At 38.1% G+C, this 26,013-nt stretch overlaps 1 protein-coding gene across 1 annotated transcript; it reads left to right on the top strand.

The window, feature by feature from the left end:
* Nucleotides 1-3,431: 3,431 nt before the first annotated feature.
* On the top strand, nucleotides 3,432-19,714 carry CALB1 (calbindin 1; the record flags this gene model as incomplete). Its single annotated transcript, XM_080610675.1, has 11 exons — nucleotides 3,432-3,513; nucleotides 3,791-3,867; nucleotides 8,432-8,506; nucleotides 13,241-13,324; nucleotides 13,413-13,469; nucleotides 16,495-16,572; nucleotides 18,658-18,713; nucleotides 18,810-18,849; nucleotides 18,937-18,990; nucleotides 19,120-19,191; nucleotides 19,601-19,714. The coding sequence occupies 11 exons, from the start codon at nucleotides 3,432-3,434 to the stop codon at nucleotides 19,712-19,714; spliced, it is 789 nt and encodes a 262-aa protein (XP_080466801.1).
* Between the last annotated feature and the right edge of the window lie 6,299 nt (nucleotides 19,715-26,013).

Raw genomic sequence — 26,013 nt, 5'->3', positions numbered from 1 at the left:
GTATATTTTAGTTTGGATTGCTATTATAATTGACATATCCACACATCTTGAGAAACCCTTGGGATATTACAGCTAGATGTTCTTGAGAATGCGAAGACAGAAGTCTGGTAGTCAGATCTAGGAAGTTTCAGAAAACACACAAACAAAAATTATTAATGAAAAGCATTTGAAGAACAGCTGTGAACAATAAATCATAATCATTTAGATTCTGGGTCATGTTCATGGCTGGTTTCAGTGTAGCATTTCTGACTTTTGCCAGATATGGATCTGGCTCATTTTTTATAAGGAGATCTTAGCTCTAGCAAAAATGAATGACAAGGCTTAGGCTTCTTGGTGAAGAAATTAATTAATGTATATAGTGTATATATGCATATCACCATACATATAATTTCTGAAAATACAAATAACTTTGTCCTTGTATAAAGCCCTCTAGAGTCACTGGAAAAAAAATCACATGGACTTCATTGGGTTATGGAGCACATCCTGTGTGTATCTACATTTTAAAATCTTTTCCAGTGTTTCTTCTTTCAGTGGAAATTAATAGCTTCTTGGAATCGAAATGACCAGTTTCCAATTTAGTTTTGCATAAGAAGCAGAGTCCAGTGGGATTAAATATGAATGCTGGCTTGGTAATTCATTAATCATGAAAATATGGTGTGCAGTTAGTTATATAAGTGATTATTTTTGCATGGAAATGCCTCCTACTTTTATGCCTGTGCAGGATCACCTCAAGTACAGCAGCAGGAACATACAAACCCATTCACCTCAAAACACTGTTTTACAAAGAATGCGCAAAGATACATAAATGCACTGTAGAGATCATTGATTTTGTAGATGCGAGCATAACAAGAGGTCAGCGTGTCCGAGAGTCCTACCTGCACATGACTACCCATTCCTGGTGGGGAGAAGCAGCATATTTTGAAAGTTCCTGGGAGACTTCTTTCAAACCCTCCTGGCCACATATGACCTAAGTAAAATATTTTATTCTGAGGACTTCTGAAAATGTAAACATTGCAGCTCCTGTTCATCTAAAAGTCTGAGCAGTCAGATAAACAAGGTTGGGCAAATAATGCTGAATTCTTCTCTCCCATTCAGCTACAGACTTCTGGGTCAGAGAAAAGTAACAAACATAAGATTTGATGTACCAATGGAAATGGTACGCACAGCAAGGAACAGATCAACATAGGATGCAAGTCAAAGGGCTGTTGAAACAAGTTCAATACTCGGTTTCCATTTGTACAGGCTTGCAGGAAGCTGAAATTCTGCACTGGACAAAGTAATCCAATACGCTTGGCAAATGTAAGAAGTTGCCTCACTGGCAAAGACCTCTTCTATCTAAAAATGATGGAAATGCCATTTCCACCTTTGTCTTCTTCCAGTGTCCTTGCGTCACTGGCACCCCATTGTCTTTCCCAAGCACAAAGGATAATCCCAGGCTCAATTCACTGTTCTTCCACTTATCACGGCCTGAGCTGTGTCATATCTGTGCTCCTGGTAAAAAAAAAAAAAAAAGTCTCATGAATCCTCTCTTTTCTTGTCATCATTGCTACTTCATGGAAACACATTAGTTTCAGATTTTTCTTTTCAAGAAAAGATGTAGTCAGATTACAGACATTTCAGGATATGGCTCCCACTGAAGTCTACTACCCTGAGAAAGCCATGCCTGAAAATCAGTTCCTAGATGGGAAATTGACACAGTTGTGATTTTTTATTTGTTTTTTACATGGCAAAACAGAAAGCCTGATTGGAAGGAATTATTTTCCATTTCCTCAGTCCTTTTGAAAATATATAATGATATTTATGGCTGCAAAACTATTCTGATTATTTTTCATTAATACAAATATTTTTAACTGAAGGGGTTAATGATCAGATTCTTGGGTCTTCTATCTCAGCTGCTGCTTTGTTCAGCAGCTCGCGAAACAGACCAACATGATATATCTCTTGTAGAACTCACAGCCAAACAGCAGCAACAGAACGAGAGAAAGCTGCACACAACAGGTGGAGAAACAGGAGAATGGAAAGATGGAGGGAATCAAGTATAATGTCTCATGATTACTTAATCGCCATGCCCACATCTTGTTCCATAATGCATACAAGATTTCAGCCACCCAATCTACTGAAATCCCTCCCAGGACATGTCAGCCTCTAACTAAGCATCCACCTCGCATCCTGCTGGGTTATCCATCCCCCTTGGCATCTTGCTGTCTTCTGCTTTGCGTTATCTAAGCAGGTTTTTATCCTTGCACTATATGTGAGTCTTAACGTACTATTGTCCTACTGCTGCTTATGTCAGTCACTTAAGATGTGGCGATTCCTGGGTTTCACAGTTGTTCTCATCCCCCACCCTTACTGTACCACCTACTGTATTTGGCAGTGTCCTGTCAACCAAGCACCTTGGCCATCAAACTATGGTAACTTGATGTAGCATGTGAGGGATATTGCTGGAGAGAGAAAAGCAGCTTCAGTGATTCAGAGTACCCAGGTACCTTAATAACTAAAATGAGTCATCCCAAAAGGGACTGGATCATTATTACTAGTGCAATACTGTGTTAGCCTTAGACAGAAGGAAGGTTTTTGGTAAGCTGCTTGGTCACCTCCCACAAACCCACTGCGTAGGAGGGCAAGTCTCTAAAGCTGGTCTACCAAAAAACATTCCTGCCCAATCAGAAGTAACTGTGGTCATGTCTCTCACACCTCTGCAGGGGAAGGAAAGAGATAACTAATGAAGCTTCCATACTTACCTGATGGGATGAAATTACCTGCTAGTACAGTATTTAAAGTTAGCTATCTGCAGGTCTGGATTGGGGATGGAGCCATGAAAAACGGATTCCTTGCACGCCACATGATGTATATATGGCTTTTTTATTCCAGAACATCCTGCAGTGCTATTAGCCATGCTCTGACCTCCAGGACCCTTTCACAGATGGAAACCCAATGACTAAACTGAGATACTCTGCTCACCCTCTGCTCCCCATGTCTCATGGACACACTGTCCCACAGTGAGGGACTTTCAATAACCCCTGGGTTATCCAGCGCTGCTACCCCTGCTCAGGGACCTCCATCCAGCACCCGCACCCTCTCCCTGGGACCCACGTTTCGGGGTGACTGTCCACCGGGGCTCAGCCACAGGGACGGGGAAAGTGCCGCCAAGCCGCGGTGCCGTCGCCGGTAGACCCCGGCCCCGCTGCGCAGGGCAGGGGGGGCAGGCCGCGCCGGGGCCCGCGGCAAGGGAGGGCGGGAGGGAGGACAACGCCGGGGGGAGTGGCCCGGCCGCGACGGTCCCATAAATAGCCCTCGGCGGGGCGGTGGCGGGAGGAGCCGTCGGAGCCATCGTCGCCGCCGCAGCCGCCACCGCAGCCGCCACCACCGCCGCCGGCCGCGGTCAGAGTCAGCACCGCGGACAGCGCCCGCCGCGCCCCCCGCGCCCCACCATGACGGCAGAGACCCACCTGCAGGGAGTGGAGATCTCGGCCGCGCAGTTCTTCGAGATCTGGCACCACTACGACTCCGACGGTGACCCCTTCCCCCGGGGCGCGGGGCGCGGGGGGCGGAGGGGGGCAGACCCGGGGGAGGCTCGGGGTGAGCACACCGCTCCCCGCTCCGCAACCGCCGTCCCGCAGCCCTCGGGCAGGCGTCGGGGCCGGTCGAGGTGGGCAGGGAGCCGCTCTGCCGGCAGGGAGCCGCTCCGCCGGCAGGGAGCAGACGGGTTCGAGACGTCCCCGCCAGCGCTGAAGAGCGGAGAGAGTTTGGAGGGAGCGGTGACGGCAGCCGTAACTCTTTCTTATTGTAGGCAATGGGTACATGGATGGGAAGGAGCTACAAAACTTCATCCAGGAGCTGCAGCAAGCAAGGAAGAAGGCAGGCTTGGTAGGTTAACGTTTTGCCCCACTTTTCCATCTTCTCTGGGAAAGAAGAGTTTACTTGAGCAAACTCAAGCACCCCGGTTCCTTCTGTTCTCTGTTGCCCTCACACAGTTCACGCACTTGCCTCACCAGACACACGGAAATAGCTCAGTTAGAAATCAGCAGGTTGCAAATGAAATTAATGGTCTGGTTTGGAAAGGTGAGGCCAGAGTCCACCTCCCCGGGGGGCAGGTCCTGCTCACAGCTTGCCAGGCTACGAGCTGCTGCTTCTGACGGTGGTCAACAAGAAAAGTCAGGAAATTATGTCTTGGAAGGGACCTTGACCCATGGCAATTAATCTTACCCGATCCAGATATATACCAATACTAAAAAGAGAGGGGAAAGAAAAGGAAAAAAAAAAAGGAAAAAAAATTTAAAAAAAAGAAAAAAATTAAAAAAAAAAAGAAAAAAAAAACCCCACCAAACAAACGAACAGCTTCAAGTTAATTGGACTCTTTCAATTTCGTACCTAATGGGCAGTATGGGCTGAAATGCATTTCTGCCCCTTGGTGGTCACTAAACAGATCTGCAGATGACTGCCGACCACTTTTTGCCCCATCGATGTTATACATCAGGGGTATGAGCACCAAACCCTCGTAGTTTAAATTGTTCAGAGACACAGCAAAGTTTTTGATGATGTTGTTTAAAAAATTCTGTGTGAGTTATTAACGCATGAGTTATTAATTTCCTCCAAACTATTCCCACATGAAGAAAAGCAGAGAGATAAAGAAAGAAAAAAATAATGAAAGAAGCTAAGATTCCATGTAAAGATTTGAATTAAAAGATAAGTGAACATTTTTAACAGATAAATTGCCTTTAACACAATCAGTTTCTAAAACAGGCCACTTAGCATCAAACTCCAATATGAAACCTAATGGAATAAATTTAAATGAATCTGTGCTAATATACTTCTAAAGGAACAGATAATAAAAATGTACTTTAATGTAATGGTTTGAGTGCATGGGGGAAATAGCTAATACTTCATGTAAGGATACTCCAAACTGAGCAATAGCTTTTCAATAACTAACTTTGCTTTAAAAGCTGATGTATGTTTTAGAAGTAAATGCAAAAAGATATTAATATGAACCTTAATTTATTTTGTGGAAAATTGTAACTTCATGTTAAGTGCATGAGTGTAAATTTCACACAGCTGGAAGTCTGTCCCCCAGCAATGCCTCTAATGCTACTGCAGGTTATTGGTTAATTCTTCTTAAAGCCATTTGTGTAGGCACTCATTTTCATGAGTGCATGTTTAAACTAAACTAAAAAAAAAAAAAATCCCAGAGAATTAGCAAAGGAATGTTTTCAGAGGGAAAAATAAAACATTTTCAAAGTAAAGATTAGATGTAACTTCAATACCTTTCAGGTATTGCAACAGTGTGTTGAAGTGCAGGAAACTTAACTATGTCCAGCAGAAAGAAGACATTAAAGCTTGTGCATATTTAGTGTGACTGCTGTCTTAGTAGAAATGCTGATGTATTATTCAGTAGTTAAAAAATTAATTAGAAGTTCAAGGAAAAAAGAATATTTAGCGTTGAAAGATCAGATTCTTTTCTCTCTCAAAGCAAGTGTGCATCTTTTCTTAAAAATAGTGCCTGCTCAAACTAAAACAGAAAAGCCTTGCAGGACTATGCTTATCTGATACAAATTTTGTAATCTATGCCTTTTTTAATAACCCTTGCCTGTATCTCACACTATATTTTAATGCTCAGGTGCTTAATTAGGTTTTCTTTTCCAATTTCTCTGATTCAAACCTATTTTTGAAGCACTCTGATGAAAAGAGCAATCTAGAGTACCAACGTCAAACTCAGTACTTGGGCTGTTGGCTCTGGAGGATGGATATATGTCATCCTAGGTTTCAAATCTAAGCTGATTCTTGGATTTGAAAGCTCATTTACCAAAAAAGCATCTCATTAGTTTGTGTCTTTTCTCACAGGGTACTAATTCAGTACCTTTGAATTTCTATTCTCTTGCCAGAAGGGACACTTCGAGTAACTAGTGTAGGTTATATGTCATTTCCTCAGCTGTCCTTCTTTTAACACCCCAAAGCTTCTTTGTCATCATTAACTTCTGCATTTCAGGTCACTCTCCTGCTCACTATTTTTGAAATATTCAATTACGCATTCTTCATAGCTGGATTTTACACCAGTCACACCATATGCATTTAAGAATCACATTGATTTTGTCATTGAATAGAATGGTTTAACATTTCCCAGTATTCTTCCCAAATACAGAATTGTTCTAATTATGTCCTAATGCTAATCCTTTTATTAATCCACTTAGTAAGCCCACACTTTCACAGTTGATTTTTCTCAGACGGACCAGTAGCATACGGCCTGATTCATGCTGACTCCAAAGGGTGGATGTGTACTTTGAGGTTTTAGGGCTTGGGCTTTTCTTAGGTAACACTATGTATTTTTGCTTCGTGCATTATGGTAGATAGTGAATTGATCTGATCTAATTTCTGACATGTTGAAAGAACTTCCTCTTTTTTAAAGATAAAAGCTGTATAAGTATGTAAGTATAGCTTCCATTTATTGTGCCCCACATTTACGCCATACGTTCTCTATTTAGGTATGCCAATTGCCAAATAAACTGTGGGGTATAAGTGACTAACATAGATGTCAATAGGTGTATTTTACACACAATAGGTGTATTTTGGCTGAACTATTCCACATCTGTTTCTCACTTTCTCTGCATATGTAGATGACAAAATTTTTCCACAGAAATGTGTGATCTAATAGATGTTTATGAATATAGTCATGTAAATGTTTCTGTAGTGCCATCTATCCTTACATTTGCAAACCATGTTGAAAAAAGCCAATTTTTTCTAAAGCTCCACTTGGTTGGATAAGTGTCTCTTCAGTTTTAAAAGGGGAGACTGAGGTATGAAGGGCTAATTTCTTAATTTCAAACATTGATCACTGCATCTGTACCTAGTTTAGGAGCAGGCTTGGTTAAATTTACGCAAATTTTTAGACTGAAAACTTTATTTGAATAATATAATCCAAATAAGCCATCAAGCAGCCCAAAAGCAGGTGAAGTGAACACCAAAAATGAAAATACCACCTTTCTGAAGGTAGTCCTAATGTACTAGAGGATGAGCATCGTGTTTTGTTTAACCTGTAATCAGCTGTGCCTCCTTCAATGGCTGGACACTGGCACTGCGGAACTGCTGTTAGAAAGATTAGTAAAATATTTAACTAGTACTAATTAAAATCCAGGTTTCTAAATTCTCCATTCTATCTGCTAAGCAAACTTGTCCCCACTTTGGGATCATTAGATGAAAGGTGACATTGAAGTGCATTGTATTAATAACCATATCTCTAATTAAAGCCATGGCAAATTACTAACCTGCCATGGATGACTTTGACGGAAATAGGATACTAGGCCATGACTCTATCAGCCACAAGGAACTGACATTTTACTTAGCTTTGGTAGTTGAAATTTGGGACAAACTACAATGGGCTTTGTACAGCTGAGATTCCTTGTGTCTCCAGTGAGAGAATCACTTTGGTCCAGTATAATCAGATCTATTATAGCAACTAAACTTTTAATTTCCAAAGACTGCTGTGTCTTCATCTACAACCATAAAATTCTCCACTGTTTTAATGTATCTGTAGTCCTGATTGTTGCTGCATGGTTTTACTAGCTCACACCTATAAGAAATACAAAGTTAAAAGTTTAGCTAGTATTGAAGGCTGATAGCAGCTCATGTCAATGAAAATCACATCAAGCTGAAGCATGAAATCAAATATTTAGATCTTCACCCCAAGGCTGGCACCTTTGCCGTAGCCTTGAGCAAGGATAGCCTTTAGAGAACAGGTATATATCAGGGACCACAATTTATATGAAGAACAATTACTCCAGCTTTACTCTGTTGGATTTAAGGTACTGCTCAAAGCTTTCTCCCTTCTAAATCTGCCTCTCTACTTCTCAGCAGTGACATTTTGACTCTGTTTCTGTGCTAACCAAGTACTAAACAGTGAAAAATATATCGTGATGAGTTCTTTCAGTATAAAATAGCATCCATTGTTCAGGAAAAATCCACTCGAAGATGTGGGAAGGCTATTTTGGTGTTCAGATATATTATACTGAAATGTTCCTTATTTTGAAAAATTTTGCACTGCCTTCAAGTTACTAATTTAAAAATGAAAACTGAGAAAATTGACTAATAATTGGCTATGAACATCGCTGTCATCCTCTTAAACAAAAGAGCTGTTATACACATTTCCATCACATCTATCTATATAATCTTTTCATACTGTAAATTAAAGAGGAGTTCTAAGTATTTAGATGCCAATCATTCACACTGACTATAATTCCTTAGGAAGTAAAATCTATCACAATGACATTATTCATGATTAAAAATTACTCAATTTCATTTAAATTTGAATAATCTAGCTGCTAAAGGTGTGAATACTTCGTTAAATGTAGCATATTATTTGGAAATGATTAGAATATTCAAGTAAGTTTACGTATGTGTCTTTGTATCTTAAAGTAATGATTCTCTCATTGTAACTTTTTAGGATTTAACACCTGAAATGAAAGCTTTTGTGGACCAATATGGGAAGGCTACTGATGGAAAAATAGGAATAGTTGAGGTAAGAGTTATTTTATAACAAAAGACTGACATGTTTACTTGTAGAAAATACATTTAGCACAGAACGATGTGAACATAATCTGTAAATATTTTGGATTTTTAGTTACACAGACCTCTGCCTTAAGGTCTTTATTATTTTTTTCACTAATGAAACTTTTTCCTTAACAAAAGGTAAGGTATTCGCTAGCCCTCTCCAGACATTTCACTACACTTCATTTAACTTCGCACTCTTTGTTCACTACAAGTAAGCATCAACAGCAATTTAGTTTTCCCGCAAAGCAGGTAAGAGCTCTATCTTAGAAATTTAAATTGTGAACTGTGATATGATTTATTTCTACCTATGATTTTGAACTAATGCTCTGTCACCACTCCTGTAGTAAGGATAACCCACAAGTGAATGCAATTGGGCTGTCACTGTATGTAGTCTATTCTAAAAAAAATATGTATACGGTAAAAGAGCATAAGTTAATCATGTTAAGTGTAAACAAAATTTGAACAGTAGTTGTGATCCATCTCATAAAAGATCAGGATTTCTTATGAATTCCTTTCTTGAACTTTAACAGAGCTTGGGGCAGAAAATTCCCCTATTCCTTACTCCCCCTTTCTAAAGAGAGCAAAGATAACCAACTCCTTCTGCACATACAGCTGCTCAACAATTGCAAAACTTACACAACTTGGTAGGAATGGGGGACCATCGTGTTTTCTCTCACTTTCACTCTTCAGTGGTGCAAGTCAAAAAGGACAGTTTGCTGGGTTACAGCTTGAGAAGTCACTTTTTCAAGCCTAAATCTATAACTCATTTATGTCACTGAGTGCAGTGAGACTGTGGTTTTATTATGAAGTGGTATTATTTTTTTTTCTGCTAATAAGAAGTCTGACCTAGAGAGCTAATTAAGAAACAGCTGGAAACAAGCCAGGTCTGCAGAATTTCTACAGTGTCCAACTAGGGGTCAGTAGCTAATTTTAAAATAGAGGACTGAATAAAATCTGTAAAAGTCTACAGGAAGTTATCACTGCTGGTATAATAGATCCTTTCAGGGTATCTTTTCTCCTCTGCCATGTGTCTGAATTGCATATACTTGTTTAAATGCACGTGTAATTATAACTAAACTGCTATAGAAACATAAACAGTTGGTTTCACCCGCAGTTATACTTTATTTTTAAAAATGCATCTTTTGACAATATTTAGCATTGATCAAATAGTTCTACATCTAAAAATAACTACTGTTTATTTGAGTAACAAAGTGCTTGGGTTTGGACTAACAAATGCTTATTGATTTGGTATTCAAGAATCCTATTTAATTTAGTATTTTTGAGTATGTGTAATAGCAAGCATTGGATGTAAGAAGAATGCTTAGACAGTGCCTGAAAAAGATTGAGTTTCTTTGCACAGGAAAGATAACTAAAAGTTTTACCTTTCAAATTCTATTTCTGATACTGCTGTTGACTAATGTTGACTTAAAGGTGAGCAAATCCAATAAGGCTGATACGGCATGGTGCTCACCACCCCCAGTGAAGTGCCAAGCATGATCAGCATTATGGACACCACTGAACACTGACAGTACTCAGTTTAGAGACTGAAGGGACTTTCTCCCTTATAGCAGTTTCCTAACCCATTAGCTGTATTTTATTTCACTTACATCAGCATGAAGCTTGATTTGGAAAGTGCTGATGGGACTCAGACGAAATTTGTTGTACATGCAGAGAAGTATGATATTAAAGTTGGTATTTATTTGGACTTGATTCTCTTTCCTTACAAATAAAAATGTCCAGTAATTCCAGATTGCTGCCATTTACATAGTATATCAAGTAGCTTTTATGAAAAAGTGTATGAATTTTGTTTAAAAAAAAGAAAGTAAAGCAGTTCAGACTCTCAGCCATTATAATGAATACCCCAGCATCTGAAGGAAGATGTCCTAGCAAATAATGATTTTTCAGGAAAGGTCTGTTGACTGAGATAAAGAGGAGGCCTGGGTGGCTTCACAGAGGAGTGGATTTTCAGCTCAGATCAAGTGTTGATTCTGTCTTTGCAAGCACATTGCAGTTAGCTTACTAGCTTTTATCCAGTGCCCTCCAGCTAAAGACAGTCTGACCTGACCACTTGCTTGTCATTGTGTAATTCACCTTTTGTATGCATTCAGACCAAAGCTTTCACTGAAATTTAGGTGTGAAACCCAAGGTTCCAAAACTTAGGACTGCAGTAATTCCACATTCAAATTATTTGAAGCTTACTGCTGCTGTAAAAATAGCTACGTATTAGCCTAAAATATTCTTTGTACTCCCATTCTTTATTATAGGATTTTAAAAGGCAAACTCACTGTATTAGGTGAAAAGAATTTTAAATAGTTAAATGTCAACAGAATTTACTTTAAGAATGATTTCCACAAAATAGTTCTGATAGTGTTGTAAGAACTGAGAGTATTTTTTCTCCATAAATGCAGCAGAGCTTACAGAAGCGATAACTATACTGCTATTGCTGCCGTATACAAACACATAGCAGTCATCGCTCTTATTCAAACACCCTCAAAGTCTCCTATGATTATCCTCACAAAGAAGTCATCACTAGAAATAGCACCAGGTTTCTATCTTTCCTCTCTGAGGTGGTATAACTGGGACTGGGAAGTTGAGCCAGTTTTCACATGATGTCTTCATAACGCAGTTTTCCACAGAAGGCAATTTAATGCTATTTGATGCATGAGCTTTGAGAACTGGACTTCCCTTTAGCTATATTGTTTCTATTACTCTAAAGGGTACGAAAGAAAGAAAACATGAAAGACATTTTATTTTTTGGCAGAAGCCTGAGCTGATACTGAATATTGAGCTACTACATCTTTGTAACTTGAAAGCTTGTTCTTTCCCCTGAGACTTACAAAGGGTCAGAGGTATAGCTTAAAATAAGGTAATTTTCTTCCAAAGGTAATATATCCTATACCTTAAATACAGTTTGGTACTGCTAGTAAACTGTTAATGATTCTTTGGAAAGTTAGTAATTTACATTTACTCTTGCACTTTGTACTATTTTACAGTGCCTTTTGCAAAATTTATCAGTTAGCCACAGACATCCCACAAATGACATCTAACGTACAATTCCCATGCACGTACCCTTTCCCATTGTCATAATCAGTCCCTTCCCCCAAACTCTTCTTATTATCATAACCAGTTCTTCCATCAAAAATGTTTGATGTTGAGTAGGGATGTACTCTAAAACTCCAAGCTTCCTTGTCATGGGATAAATAATTTTTTCCATGAATCTGTACTACGTTACGCACATTTAGCTATTGCGTACATATGAACATGGAATCATAGAATGGTTAGGGTTGGAATGTACTTATTCACATGTGTATATACTATTGATAATGGATTTGCTGACAAAACCACATTAAGTTGATTGGGTTTGGTGTTCAGCTATTTAGTGAAAGCCTTCAGAATGCTCTGATGAGCCTGATAGTCTGCCATCAGATGTACCATGTCTGTCAGGAGAGTGCTCTGATTTGTCTTTTCGGTCATAACCACACTTAAAAAGTATAATTGATTCCTTGCATAGATAATTTTAGAGAAACAAGAGATCTGTCTCCATAACCTTTCTATATCTGTAGGGTGAGAGGGAGACCTGAACTCATCTACTGGACCCCAATAAAAAAGCCAGAGCAAGTAGGCAGTGCCACGGAAATAGACAGAATGAGGGATTTGAGGGTGTGAAATAAAGGCAGAAAATCAAAAACCTGAATAAAAATTTTAAAATGGGGCTCCAGAAAGTCTGCAGATGTCATTTTTCATGAAAGAATGCAGCTAAGGAATCTTTTTTCTCCATATTCTTTTCCTAGTAAGCACAGCTGGTCTATTCTTCAACTAAAAAGTTTTCTTTAATCAAAACAAATTTCATACATTTTGGGAATAGAAAAAGATATTGGGCTTTTGTTAAAAACAAATCATGATTTTACATTAAATTATACAGCATACTCTCCATCTTCGACTTTTGTCCCTTGCCAAAGTTGAGTTATATGAACATTTTCAATGAGTAAATGAACATTTTCAATAATCAGTACAATAATGTCTGATTTTAAAAAAGCCTTTTGTAGATCAGAGGCATTGGAAAACCACCCCTGGTTTTGCAGGGCTAAAAGCCCTTTTGATTTCTTTCTGGTATTTATAGTTCTTCTCAAACACGTCTCTGTGCCTGACAAATGATTACCAGTTGCCATCCCCATACACTGCCCACTTGCTTTTTTAATCTACTGTATTTTCCATACATTTTTCTGTTTACCTTACACATGTGTTCATGTCGGCTTTCCTCTCTCTTCTTCTTCTTACACAAAATCTGTGAGTAGTCTATTTTCCTCACTTTCTGAATTCATGGACTTTCGCACTTATCCACTAAACATCCTTGTGTTATGCTTTCCCTTCGTGCCAATTCCAAGCTTTTCATCACAGGTCCTAACTCTGCATGGGTGTATTTTTTCTTTCTTTCCCCAGGTGCCCCTTTAGTATGTGCTGTCTCACTCTCTTAGGCCTCATTTCTGTTTGACCTTATGAATACAGCAAAGCTGCAAGCCAGAAGCCTTTTAGAAGCATCTTCCGAACATTCAGCTAGCAGGATGAAGCTTCCTATGGGGCTACAATAGGGCCATAAGAGTACAGAGAATTTCATACTCTTTTTAAAAGTTTCATGCTCTTTCAGATGCTCAGCTGCCTAATGAAGAATCCAAATTTAATCTTTCTTAAATTCTGTTTTTAGCTTGCTCAGATATTACCAACAGAAGAGAACTTCCTGTTGTTCTTCAGATGCCAGCAGCTGAAGTCAAGTGAAGACTTCATGCAGGTACGGTATGAAAAGTTACCTTTTGTAAAATCATCCGGGACCCACTTGCGATAAATATGTCATTAAAGCATTCACTTTCTGATTGCAGACATGGAGAAAATATGACAGTGACCACAGTGGCTTCATTGATTCTGAGGAACTTAAGGTAAACTGATATCTATGAGTATGCACAACATGAGAACAGGCATTGGATTACAGCCTGTGCTGCTATCTGTTTCTTCAGCTATCCAGCTGTGCATGTTTTTGCATTTCAAACAAGACTGAAAAGCAGTATGATTAGCTGATGGTTTTACTGCCAGTAAATTAAAGGGAAACTCTAATCTGATCAATGTTTTAAAACATGTTTTAGTTCAAATCAGTGTTTGTCTCAAGTGACTCAGGGTAACAGGTAGCTTACAAGTAAGAAATATTGAGGAAGCAAGATAAGCCTCTAAGAGAATTGTGTTGTCCTTTTCTTGGTATATTAGGGAGGAGGGCTGTTTTGTTGGCTTTTTTTCCTAAGGGCGTCACTGGCATTAATCACACTGCTGCTGGAGAGATCGTGCTCTCTCAAGCATCATGTAGCCCTATGATTTACACTTTAATACTGTTAGGCTAACACAAATGGAATTGTGTTGCCCCTGCTTGGTTAACTTTTGAGGATTTTGGTATGAGCTTTAATAGGCACAAATAAGAGCGGAATTGAGATTATTCCATTAGCCATCTCAGCATTGCAGAGTTAACAAACTTTAAAACTAGTGTGATTTACCTCCCTAGTCGTAAAACTAGCAGCAATTTGTAGATGCTGAATCACAGTCACAGAATCACAAAGTGGCTAGCAGGCACCTTGAGGTCATCTAGACCAAGACCCCTGCTCAAGCAGGGCCACCTACAGCCAGCTGCCAGGACCATGTCCAGATGGCTCTTGAATATCTCCAAAGATGAAGGTTCCATAACCTTTCTGAGCAACCCATGCCAGTGCTCAGCCACCCTCACAGCAAAAAAGTGCTTCCTGAAGGAATCTCTTGTGTTTCAGCTGATGTCCATTGCCTTTAGTCCTGTCACTGGTCCCCAGCCTGGCTCTGTCCTCTTTGCACCCTCTGTTGAAGTATCTATATATGTTGATGAGGTCCCCCTGAGCTTTCTCTTCTCCAGGCTGAACAGTCCCAGCTTTCTCAGCTTTTTCTCATAAGAAAAATGCTCATAAACAGCAACCTCTAAGTAGAAAGGTGCCATTTTCCACAGTTCAATTGCTCTGGATACAGTACTGTAGTGGTTTCTGAATTTAATTCAGAAGAACAAAACCAATTCATAGCAAGAGAAAGACCTAGCAGTGTTTATCCATCTATTTTGGGCGATTTTGCCCATAGTGGTATTCTAAAGAACTACATAAGCCTTATTAATTAAAGCACCAGGAGATCAAACTGTCTGAAATCCTCACAGATCTTTTGTTCAGAAGAGGAATCCACATCAGACAGTTCACATCTTTTTTCCTTTTCCCTTACTCTTCGAGTCTGCTATCTGTGTGACTTTTGCCAAGGATTCTACCTTAAGGTAACCCTCAGGCAGACAAGCCTATTCTTCTGCTGGCTGGTCGCAGCAGGTCAGTGTATCTAAAGTGGTAGGATCAGGAGGAGGCCATGCAGCACTTGAGAACTCTCCAGCTGTTACACAATGCTTTCAGGACTGTTGCCATTTGCTATAATTTAAAATAGACTTAAAAATGCAGGGCTGATTGAGGACCAGCTGAAGGATGAAGGCATTTTAACTGGATTCCTAATGGTCTCACCTCTCTTCTCCTGTGAAAAGTTGTCTGCCTCAAATAAACAGGCCATTTTAACATGTTGAAAGACATAATGCCCAGTTTTATTTTTAGATCAGTATTTCTCGACAAGCCCAGACACTCTAAGTATTTGCTATGTGAGGAGTACACCCACTTACAACTTTGTAAGAGAAATTTAAGCTGGAAATCAGGAAAACATTCTAACAATAGTAAGGGCAGTGGAATACCTTGTCTAAGGGGGAGGCAGACTCTCCATCACTGCCTCTATTTAGGATAGGTTACTTAGGACAGTAAGTCAGGGAGTTTAGATATAAACGATCCTTTCTTGAGACAAGGAGATGGACTGGATAGCCTTTCAATGGCCTTTCCAGTTCTATTTCCCATCAAAGCATGCAAGATTAAACATATCCCCATAACATCCATCTACAACATTTCAGTCATGTTCTTTGTGTGCAAGCTACGAGGAAGGCCCCCCAGCACAGAGGGAGCTAGTCGACAAGAACTAGAGTAGTTATAGTCCTATGGCTATTGATATGGCTGCATTCAAGTTCAAGAATGTCATCTATGCACAAACAGATTTTCTTATGAGCTACCCCATTTTCTATCTTGCAGTGTGGCTTAAAATACCACAAACATAATGACACTCCACGTGATGACAGTAATTAGGTACTTCATTGCGCATTGACAGGCATAGAGACATCTCATGTCTTGAAATGTCCTTGTTAAATAAATTGATATCTTTATCTTTTAATGCCACAAATCTAGTACCAGAATGTAAACCACTGAATGGGTGGAAACAATCTTATCTTTCAAAGTAAAAATGGCTGGTGTTTCCAGTCAAGTGTTAGTTACTATGTCAAATTCTCATTCAAAAAAATGTAATTAACTGGCTTCACACATTTAAAATACAAGGTAGGAAGAGGCAACACAGGTTAACATTCACATATAGCATCAGGTACTGCCATAGGCAAGGAGAAAACTTGATTAATCATTGATCTTTTCTGTAAAATTGTTCCTATGTTGCAAGAAGTGATTAGGCATCCAAGTCTTCAAGGAGACACAAGGTTAATTGGTTTAGTTTACTGATAGAGCTGATTAGGAAGCAATATACTTGAAAGACAAACTATTTTTTCCAAATTCACAATACAACAAATGGCATACAACGCAGAAAGTTTTATGAGTCACTTTTTCCAAATAAAACCGCAGTATACTTGAATTGATCAAAAGAAACTGTTATATTCTTAGCTGCTAATTACAACTTCTTTTCATACTTACTTGGAACTTCAGCAGTAAATAGTAAAGTGGGAGTAAAATAGTATTTTCCATTACTTTAATCTGAAGTTAGCAAGTCAAGCATTTTATACTGTAGTTAAAAATTCACCTATTATGCTTCTATTTATTTTAACAGAGCTTCTTGAAAGATTTATTACAGAAAGCAAATAAGCAGATCGAAGACTCAAAGCTAACAGAATACACAGAAATAATGGTAAGATTATTTACAGACATATTGCATCAAGACTGGATTAATCCAAACTCTATTTATCTTTAGTCTCTGGAAAGCTCCAAACAATTTGGAGCCCCACCAGGTCCTAATCAGGCTATGTCACTGCAACAGAGAAACGACTGTGGCATCCAGCACAAGTACTTCTGCAGCTACAAAGCTTTGATGGGCAGTTTTCAGGGCTGCTTAAAAAACAAAACAAAACACAAAGAAACCACCACCACCACCCCCCAAAAAAAAAAAAAAACAAAACCAAAAAACACCTCAGGATTTTTGAATTTTCATGTTATTTGATACTGGTCCTTACTACAGCATTTCCCCTTTGCCATTACTTGCAAAACTGAAATCTTCACAGTTCATAGGAGAAAAACTGTACTTGCCAGAATTGTAGAATCACAGAGTGGGTTGAGCTGGAAGGGACCTTAAAGCTCATCTAGTTCCAATCCCCTGCCATTGGCAGGGATGTCTCACAGTAGGACCAGGTTGCTCAAAGCTCCATCCAACCTGGCCTTGAACACTGCCAGGGATAGGGCAGCCACAGCTTCTCTGGGCAACTCGAGCCAGTGCCTCAGCACCCTCACAGTAAAGAACTTTTTCCTAATGTCTAAATCTACCCTCTGCCAGTTTAAAGCCATTCCCCCTGTCCTATCACTACTTTCTGTTACAAAAAGTCCCTCTCCAGCTATCCCATAATCTCCTCAGAAACTAGAAAAGAAAACTAATAGAAAACATACAGTCCAGAGCAGCTGCAGGCAGGCACAGCCAGCCACTAACAACCCATCAAAATCCAAAATATGTTTACTTCACAGCTGCCACTGCTTACCTCCCCCAAATGCAAATCTCTTTTCATGGGAAATGCATGAAAGACAGATGCTTTTATACAAGGAAAGGAAATGTTAAACGGAGCCAGGGTGTTATGTAGAAATAAATGTTTATAGAATTGGTCTCTTTTCTGTTCTCCTTTGCCATTCATTGTGCATTAACTCAGTGGAATTAGGTCTTTTTTTTTTCATGGCATTAATTCTATCTTTAAAAGGATATACACTTATCTAAGTACAGGATGTCGCTTTTCCTCTTATCTAAAAATTACGTCTAAAATTACTGTGATTGAAAGTGATGGGATGGAGTGTGGGTGGTGGTGTTTTCAGTACAATGTCTAAAAATGTTTTGTATGGTTTGCTGCTTTTGTGACTCTTTTATACAGCAAAGACAAAATAATACTTGAAAGTAGAAAAATGGAGCTATATAGACATAAAAACTAGAGAGGCCTTCCTACGCAGGTGCAATATCTCCATCTACTTCTAATAATGAATATAAGCTGTGCCTCTCAAGCAGCAGGAGCTCATCATTTCAAGGCCTCAAAGGAAAACACTTTAATACAATACAGTTATTAAAATCATTAGAAATAGTATTCACTTATTTTGTCAAATTTCAATAATATATTCATTCCTATAATTGAATTATATTTGGAGAGATTTAATATCCCATTTTCATACCATTAACAAAATGTTATCTACAGCATCTGCTCATGCTTTTCTTGAAATATATCACAGAAACAGAACATGATCTTTACTTAAATATTTAGATCTTGCAGCCAATCGAATGAAAAGTCTATTATTTTCTGTCTAAGGAATTGAATGTTTTGGATTCAATTGAACTTTACCCAACTGTTGTTTCACCTTTTGAATAGAGAATAATGAAGCTATTATCAAATCGTGATGTGAATTCAAAAGTAAAATGTTATCATGTCAACACTCATTTATAAATAATTACATGTGCATTTCTCGTATGGGACATTCATCAGTGTAGGCAGATTAAGACCTACCTTACAGTAGGTTAATCACTATTGTTCATCTGGATTCTTATCAGGCTTTTGCAGTAGAATTAATTACTAAAATTACTTAGTATTTTAAATAAATGTGTCACACAGCAAATGTGACAGATTAAAACCTGGGGCTAGCATTTCAGCATGAAATAAAGGCTAAATTTCATTGAAGTTCTTCCAAAAAGTGTTTTCTTCATTATGTTGATTTATTTTGGTTATTAATGTAAAACTATACATTCTTTCAGCTCAGGATGTTTGATGCAAACAATGATGGAAAGTTGGAGCTTACTGAACTGGCCAGGTATGTCTGCTGTCTTTTTCACAACAAATACCATGTACCATTGTTGTTATGGAAGCAGTTAAATATTTTGACCTTTTTTTTTTTTTCTCTCCAAAGACTACTCCCTGTACAGGAAAATTTTCTTATTAAATTTCAGGTATGAATATTCTCATTCTTAAGGTAACCTGTTACCATCATACATAACTGGTGTCATTAATTAGTTTGTTTTCCTTTTGGCATATAGGGTGTCAAAATGTGTGCAAAAGAATTCAATAAAGCCTTTGAGATGTATGATCAAGTAAGTCTTTAAAAAAACTTTTTATTAGTTGCATAGTTTGAAGGCACTTGTTTTCTGAATTTGTGGAAAACTAACCATAATCTTCAAAATGAAAAATAAATATTTAATAAAATTAATGTTAATTTTCAGGATGGCAATGGATATATAGATGAAAATGAACTTGATGCGCTACTGAAGGATCTCTGTGAAAAGAATAAAAAGGTAATCCTAGCAGGCTTTTTTTCCCCTTAGAGATTAGATTTAATTTAGATTTTAAGGACACTTTAATCTACCCTATTAAGATAAATATAGAACTGCTAAGTCATAATTCCTGAAGTCAAAGCACAACTAAAAATCTTCGCAGAAGTCATAGCAGTGTAAATCCTGAACTAGTGGAGAGTTATGATTGTATAGCAACATTATCAAAGCTCGCTTCTGAGACATTAACTATTAGCAATCTAACATATGGCTATAATATGGATAACATATGAATACATGAACAACATTTGCAATGTGTTACTGCTGGATAGGCTGAGAATGCCCTTTTGTTTTCTCATTTCCTGCCGGTTACCAGCATTGTTCATACTGATAACTAAACAGGATTATAAAGCACTATCTGTTCTTTAAATAGGAATTAGACATTAACAACCTTGCAACGTACAAGAAAAACATCATGGCCTTGTCTGATGGAGGAAAGCTTTACCGAGCAGAACTGGCTCTTATTCTCTGTGCTGAAGAAAACTAGAACTCTTCCATCATGTCCACTTAACTAGTGATGTACTCTATCTACACAATAACTGTGCACTATAAGGGAGTAGGCTGTATTTTTAAATTGCATATAGAAAATTAGCCAGGATGTGTGGCACATTCCTTTCAGTTTGTTTCTATACTGTTTGTAATGTACAGTTTTTGTAACAATAAGATTGATAAAGAGAATGTCTATGTTTGGGCCAGTCTGTATATTCAAAAAGAAACTAAAATATGTTGGGGTTGGATTTGTTTTTTGTTTTTGTTTGTGTTTTTTCTTTCATAAACACAGCTGGAAAAAAATTAAACCTGCTGATATTGCTGTGGTCATCATATCCTTTGACACTTGCAACATTTCTTGTTGAACTACATAACAAACAGGTCTGCAGATATCTTTCCCCGTTACAACTAAATGTTGCTTTCCTTAATGCAAAACATCAATTTAGATTAAATATGATCTAGATCTGAAACAGAAAAGAGATGTTGGCATGTCTGATTTCCAAAATTTAACAAGGTACTAAAGAAGTACTTCAGTTGTCAAACCACCCACTTACAGGTCTGTGCTCTCTGCAATTTTTCAATTACTAGTCTCATTATGAACTCATGGCATATAGACAAAACATTTACCTGGGATAGATCGCCATGCAGTAGTTGATGAAAATATAGTGTTTTCAATCTAGATGTTTAACTTTACCGAATTTAAACATAGGCACTTCAGAAATAAATGCCTTTAATCTGTCTTGGAATCCTGGCTAAATGACAGGTAGTATAGTTAATACACAGATTAACATATGATATTATAAGTGTACCTTTCATGACTATTGCTGTGTCAGAGAATATGACAATCCATTTTCTAAACTATTTTCACATTTTGCAGGTTATAATTCTAGTAAATTGCTGTTTTTACATCATATTCTGTGTAATCTCTAATTAAATTTAATATCCTAAGATTGTTGGCGTCTAGCTTGTCTATCTCCTGGATTCTTTTTTCTGTAACATTTAAAGGACAAAACAATTTAAGAAAATGATGTGCCTCCTTGGATCTTACACTGAATTACTAATCTATAATAATAGTATTAAAATTAAACACTAAACAAAGCAAAAGACTTTATACCAATTTAGTAATTTAGTTTACATGGTGGGCTCTGCTTTTAATTATGCTAGAGAGGTATTTTTTAAATGGGAACTATTCTATGGAGACAGCTCTGTCTTCCTGAACCTTTGTTTTTTTGGCCTGGCTCCTTTTTTACTTTACACCAGTTCTATGCCAGACAACTCCACGAATGTCCAGGCCCTTGCTTCTGGTATGTACTGGTGTAGAAAGGAAACTGGGCTGTCTGTTAAAGCCAATAAACCTATGTTGTACCCACGTACAACTGTTTCAGAAGCAATTCCAGGTTAACAGATCAGCTGTCTAAGACTTCTCAGATGCATCTCTGTGTCTTGTTTAACAAGCAGAAGTAAATGCATTTTATCTGAAATGTGTCTCAAACAATGAGGCTCAGATTCTCCAAGATTACAGTCACTGAACTGCCACCTTAATAAATCCTTGAATTCCTCAAGTGAACTCAGGCAACTAAATACCTTTTCAGAAATGGCCTTAAGCTGTGAGTTTTCTCCAGTCTGAGCCTTGGAAAGTTAAGGAGTTGGTGGTATCGGGTGGGATCCTCCTGAAAAAAAGCCACAAAAACTTGAAAGTAAGATTAAGCTAGCTCATTCTCACTACTCCATGCACAGTGATTTAATTTCTCACCTGCTTGTTCTCTTTTCTCTATGCAATGTGAAATACAGTTGTGTTTGTTAAGTGAAGGAACAGTGAATCTGCCTGTTAAGTACAATAAATGATTGATATTGTTCATAACATGCACTTGAAACCCTGGATTTTGCGTTATTTTAACATTTTAAAAGTGTAAAGGTTAAGAAAAAAAACCCCACAACTTGTATGTAAAAATATGATGGGATTGTCTGCTAAAAGCGTTACAGTGAAAAATGAAGTGTTTAAAGTGTTTTGACAAAAAGTCATCACAGAAACTGGAATCTGTCTTCCTGAGTATGTGTAAAGTTACCTATCACTGATCTGTTCTGAAGCCACCCTTCTACCACTGCTGCTGCCTACCAGCTGGCTCTGCTGAGGAGCATGACACAGAAAGCAGGTCTCAGTCACTCACAGGTAGGTCATTTCCCACAGTTATTTCTCATAAATGAAACTTGGACTAAAAGACAGCAATTCTAAACCCCAGTTCTAGCACAGGTGTCTGCTATGCCAGTGCAAAGCAAAGTATAGCAAATATGGGTAAGTCAAAACTGTTGTAAAAACTCCAGGATTTAAAACCTCTAAAACACTCGTGGGCAGAACTCTTAAAAACTGTCAGAGTTGGAGCAGAACAAGGCTTGGAATAGTAAAAGAGGTGATGACAGAGAAGACTGCAATCTTATTTCTTCTGGCAGACATCTGGTGACCAGAAATAAGATTGAAAGTAAAATCATAGCATGCACAAAAATCAGTTTCATGAGGTAGTGCAGGTACTCCAGTCATATTCATGCTAACAGAGAAGCTGACTGACACGTACTACTTGGGATCCACTTTACTGAAACTGTTAACCATTTTACTGTCTAAAAATATATATTTTATTAAAATAAACACTCAAATAAGGACCCAAGCCAATACTCAAAACTACTGTCCTACTCAGACAGTGAGTGCCTGCTTTCAGATGTGTCACAACACAGCCCATCAGCGCACCTTGAGGCTCCCCTGATCCACAGCCACTAGTGCTGGCCCACTGGCAGCTGTGACATAAACCACTACCCATTATGGAGAGTATCATGCTGATTTTCACTGATCATTTAATCAGAATTGTACACAGCCCTTGAAGCAGGTGATCTAGGTTTCGCTCACTGCTGCAGTGTTGTACCTTGAACAGTCCAGTATCACAGCACCAGCCTAACCCTGCCTGCTTACAACTCAGTTACACACCTTTGAAAAGATTACCCACATAAGCTTAGGAAATTTCTAAGCAGCATATTCCACATGCAAATGTCAAATACAGATGAGGATGCTGATAGCCAGTGGTGCTGTTATGTAAAATGAACCTTGTCTCACTAAATGCACACATGGTCCACTTAAACTGGAATTAAGTCTTTGTTTCATTAGACATCAGCTTCTTCTGATTAAGTTCCATTCAGCATCTTGTGCATTTTTACTAAGCCCTTATCATAATCATTGATCTAATCACCGGTGTGGAGGCATACTGAGACTCACACCTACTGTCTGTGTCTACGAGGAGGCTCAGAATCTGTATTTAGGCACCCAAATATATGTGGCCTGATTTTCTGAAGTGCTGAGCACCTCCAAATCCCTCTGAAATCAGCTGAAGTTGTTTTGCACCAATTAAAAGAAGGTGAATGCACCAAAATCCTAAAGATCATTTTATTTTACTGTATATTAAATTATCACAAAAAAGACTAGGGCTTTTACCTTGGTTAAAGAGGAGTTACGTGTTTAGCAGTTATAATACTAGCTGCTCCATGGAGTTAGACAAAGGTACAAGTTTCCTGCCAACTCAGTGTCTTTACTTATGTGTTATCAGCACATGAAAAAAAGTAAAGATAAACGAGCAGTTCATGTGCCAATCAACTTGGAAGCCCGTATGGACAGGTGGAAACCCACAGTTCCCTCAGACAGTGTCATCATCTGGTTGTAAAGCAGATTCTTGCATTGGTAAACAACAGCAATATGCTCAACAGTGACTGACATATTCAAAAGGAGGGAATTCCCAGAAATAGAACCAAAGATTGACAGCAGTTCTAGTATCATAGTGAAAAGGCAATACTGATACTGACAACTGATCTCTTTCATCAAATGATTTTCATAACTTGCTTATAAGCTGCTACTATAATACAATATCACTTTTATAGCACTGAATTAATCTAAAAAATTTTAAGACAGGTTCAAAGACAGTAAATTGTCAGCTGAAATAAAAAGGGTAATTTCAAGATTTAATCAAGCAGACAAGATGTACTTCTCAGTTGAAAACATACAACAAATCGTCCTTTATGAATGTCTCCAAGTTGAGTTCATAGAAGCAACACCAGCTTTGACTGATGGGTCATGCAAAAGTAATTTAAAAAAAGGTATTTAGATTCCAGCGAAGTTTTCCATGTGATCCATTAAAATCAACCTGCCTCTGCAACCCATCACCTTTTCTGACCGATTCCTCCACTTTCTTATCCTGTCCTTCATCTCCATAAAATTATTATGCAGCAAAGCGATACCTTTTTCACACTCCCCTTTGTATCGTAGCTCACTGGCAATCTGAGGTAGGGTCAGGAGGTAACCAGCTTAGGACAAATTATGTCAGCAAAGAACAGTGTGCTTAACGTGGATACTGTCTCTTATCCATTTTCGCTATGTTTGGAATAAAGCAGCTGTGATGACCATGCTTTATGTCTGTGATAAGCATGCAAGATACACAGCTGTGAAACATGCTTATGAATTGGGCACCTCTTGGGAATTAGGGATATTGCATGCCTCTTTCAGGATAGTCTCATCCCTGTGGGCATCTAGAACAGGTTCCAAGCCAAGCCATATTACCACTATAAAGGTACTTTCTCTTGTCCTTTTCCTGAGTTCAAATGTCATGTGTTGCTGCTTTAGTAACAATAAAATAGCACTTGAGATGTTCAATATTTATCTCTTCATAGAAATGTTCCTTTACTGTCCCTAACAAGCGAAAAAACTATTCTAAAGAACAAAATTAATCCAAACCAGACTATTCCATTCTCCTGCAAAAGTGGATGGCTACATCAAAATTAAGTTTTTTCACTTAATTAAGTCTATACATTACAAAATATTTTATAAACTATCCAGTAGGATATAACCCTTTAAAACATGATATGCCATTTCTAAACCCTGCACCAACACATTGTGTGTCTTGTGCAGACAGAATGTTCTGAATCTGAAAGCAACTACCTTGCACAGTTTGAAATGGATGTCATTGGTACAGGCAAGATAAAATACTCTATTCTTATTATAGATACTCATTAAAATTTAAACTGTGCTTTTTGGTTCTGTCACTGAACCAGAATGCTTTACATTCACAAAATGTTTTGTTGTCACTTTACAACTAATAATTCATTTAGCTACAGTTAATAGGTAGAAAAAGATGCTTTTGGAAGTAATACCTGTTTCTGCAAGTGATAAATGTTCTGGTTTTGAAAGAATATCCAGGATCTATTTCCAAGACAGGCTTTAAGTAGCCTCCCTTTGATATTCTCACCTTATCAAACAAAGCAAAAATGCCACTGTTGAAGGAGACATCCCAGTAACTCTGATGGTTCAGAAAAAAGCTTTGGTCCCTGAAAGGTTCACTGTAAATTCAACTGAGTTCCTCCTAGATGCAAAGTTGGCCTGAATGAGGAGCAAAGCAATGAAGAAAGAAAGCCCTTAATATTTATTTTTTTTTAATCTTTTTATTTTTAGGTCAAGAAGCGGTATTAAACTGCAAAGCACTTGAAATTCTTTATATACTTTTGAATAGGGACACAATGCCTTTTGCTGTGGAAAAGAAGTATTTCTGAACTGAGCTCTGAAGTTTACTTTCGAAACAAAGAACATATCCAGGGAAAGCAATAGTTTAGTGGTGGCTGAGCAAAAGCATAGTGGGTCTATGTGTTTAGTCATATCAAGGATTTCTGGTATTTATTATGTCAGTAGGCATTACATCTAAGCAGTGCGGTACCTACTGCTGAAATAATTGGAAAAAATTAAAACAACAGCTATGTCCATGCTTGTACGTGTGGAGTGTCTGGAGCTCAGGTTAAACAGTTAAAAAAACAAGGCATGGATTTCAGGCTGCTAATTTCTTTGAAGAATTCCATCCATTGTTTGAAACACGGGGGAAACAACTAGCACCTCCCTAACCTGGAAAATGTCATACTACTAAAAGAGGGACAGCAAAAAAATTTGCTTGGGTGTTTGGGGGTTTATTTGGGGGGTTTATTTATTTATTTTTAATCACCTGCATATTCGGGGTGGATAAACTAACTAGACTCAGAGGTAATGCCATCATAAAACTTACTTAGTACCAGATCATGAATGCAAATGAAACCTAGGGATTCCTGTAAATCTCAACCAACCAGTAAAGTTTCAACACTTTCAGTCCAGATTTACTCGTCTTAAGTAAATAATTTCATGGACAGACTACCCTAGTCACACACATACACTAAGAGCAAATGATTTTTAGTTTCTCATTTTCAAGAACATTAACTTAATCATGACAGAGTGAGCTCCCTGGAAAG

The sequence above is a fragment of the Psittacula echo genome, assembly GCF_963264785.1.
Source record: "Psittacula echo genome assembly, chromosome: 2".
In the NCBI taxonomy this organism is placed as follows: Eukaryota; Metazoa; Chordata; class Aves; order Psittaciformes; family Psittacidae; genus Psittacula; species Psittacula echo.
Note: the sequence above shows the minus strand (reverse complement) of the source record. Positions and strands in the feature narration are given on the sequence as shown.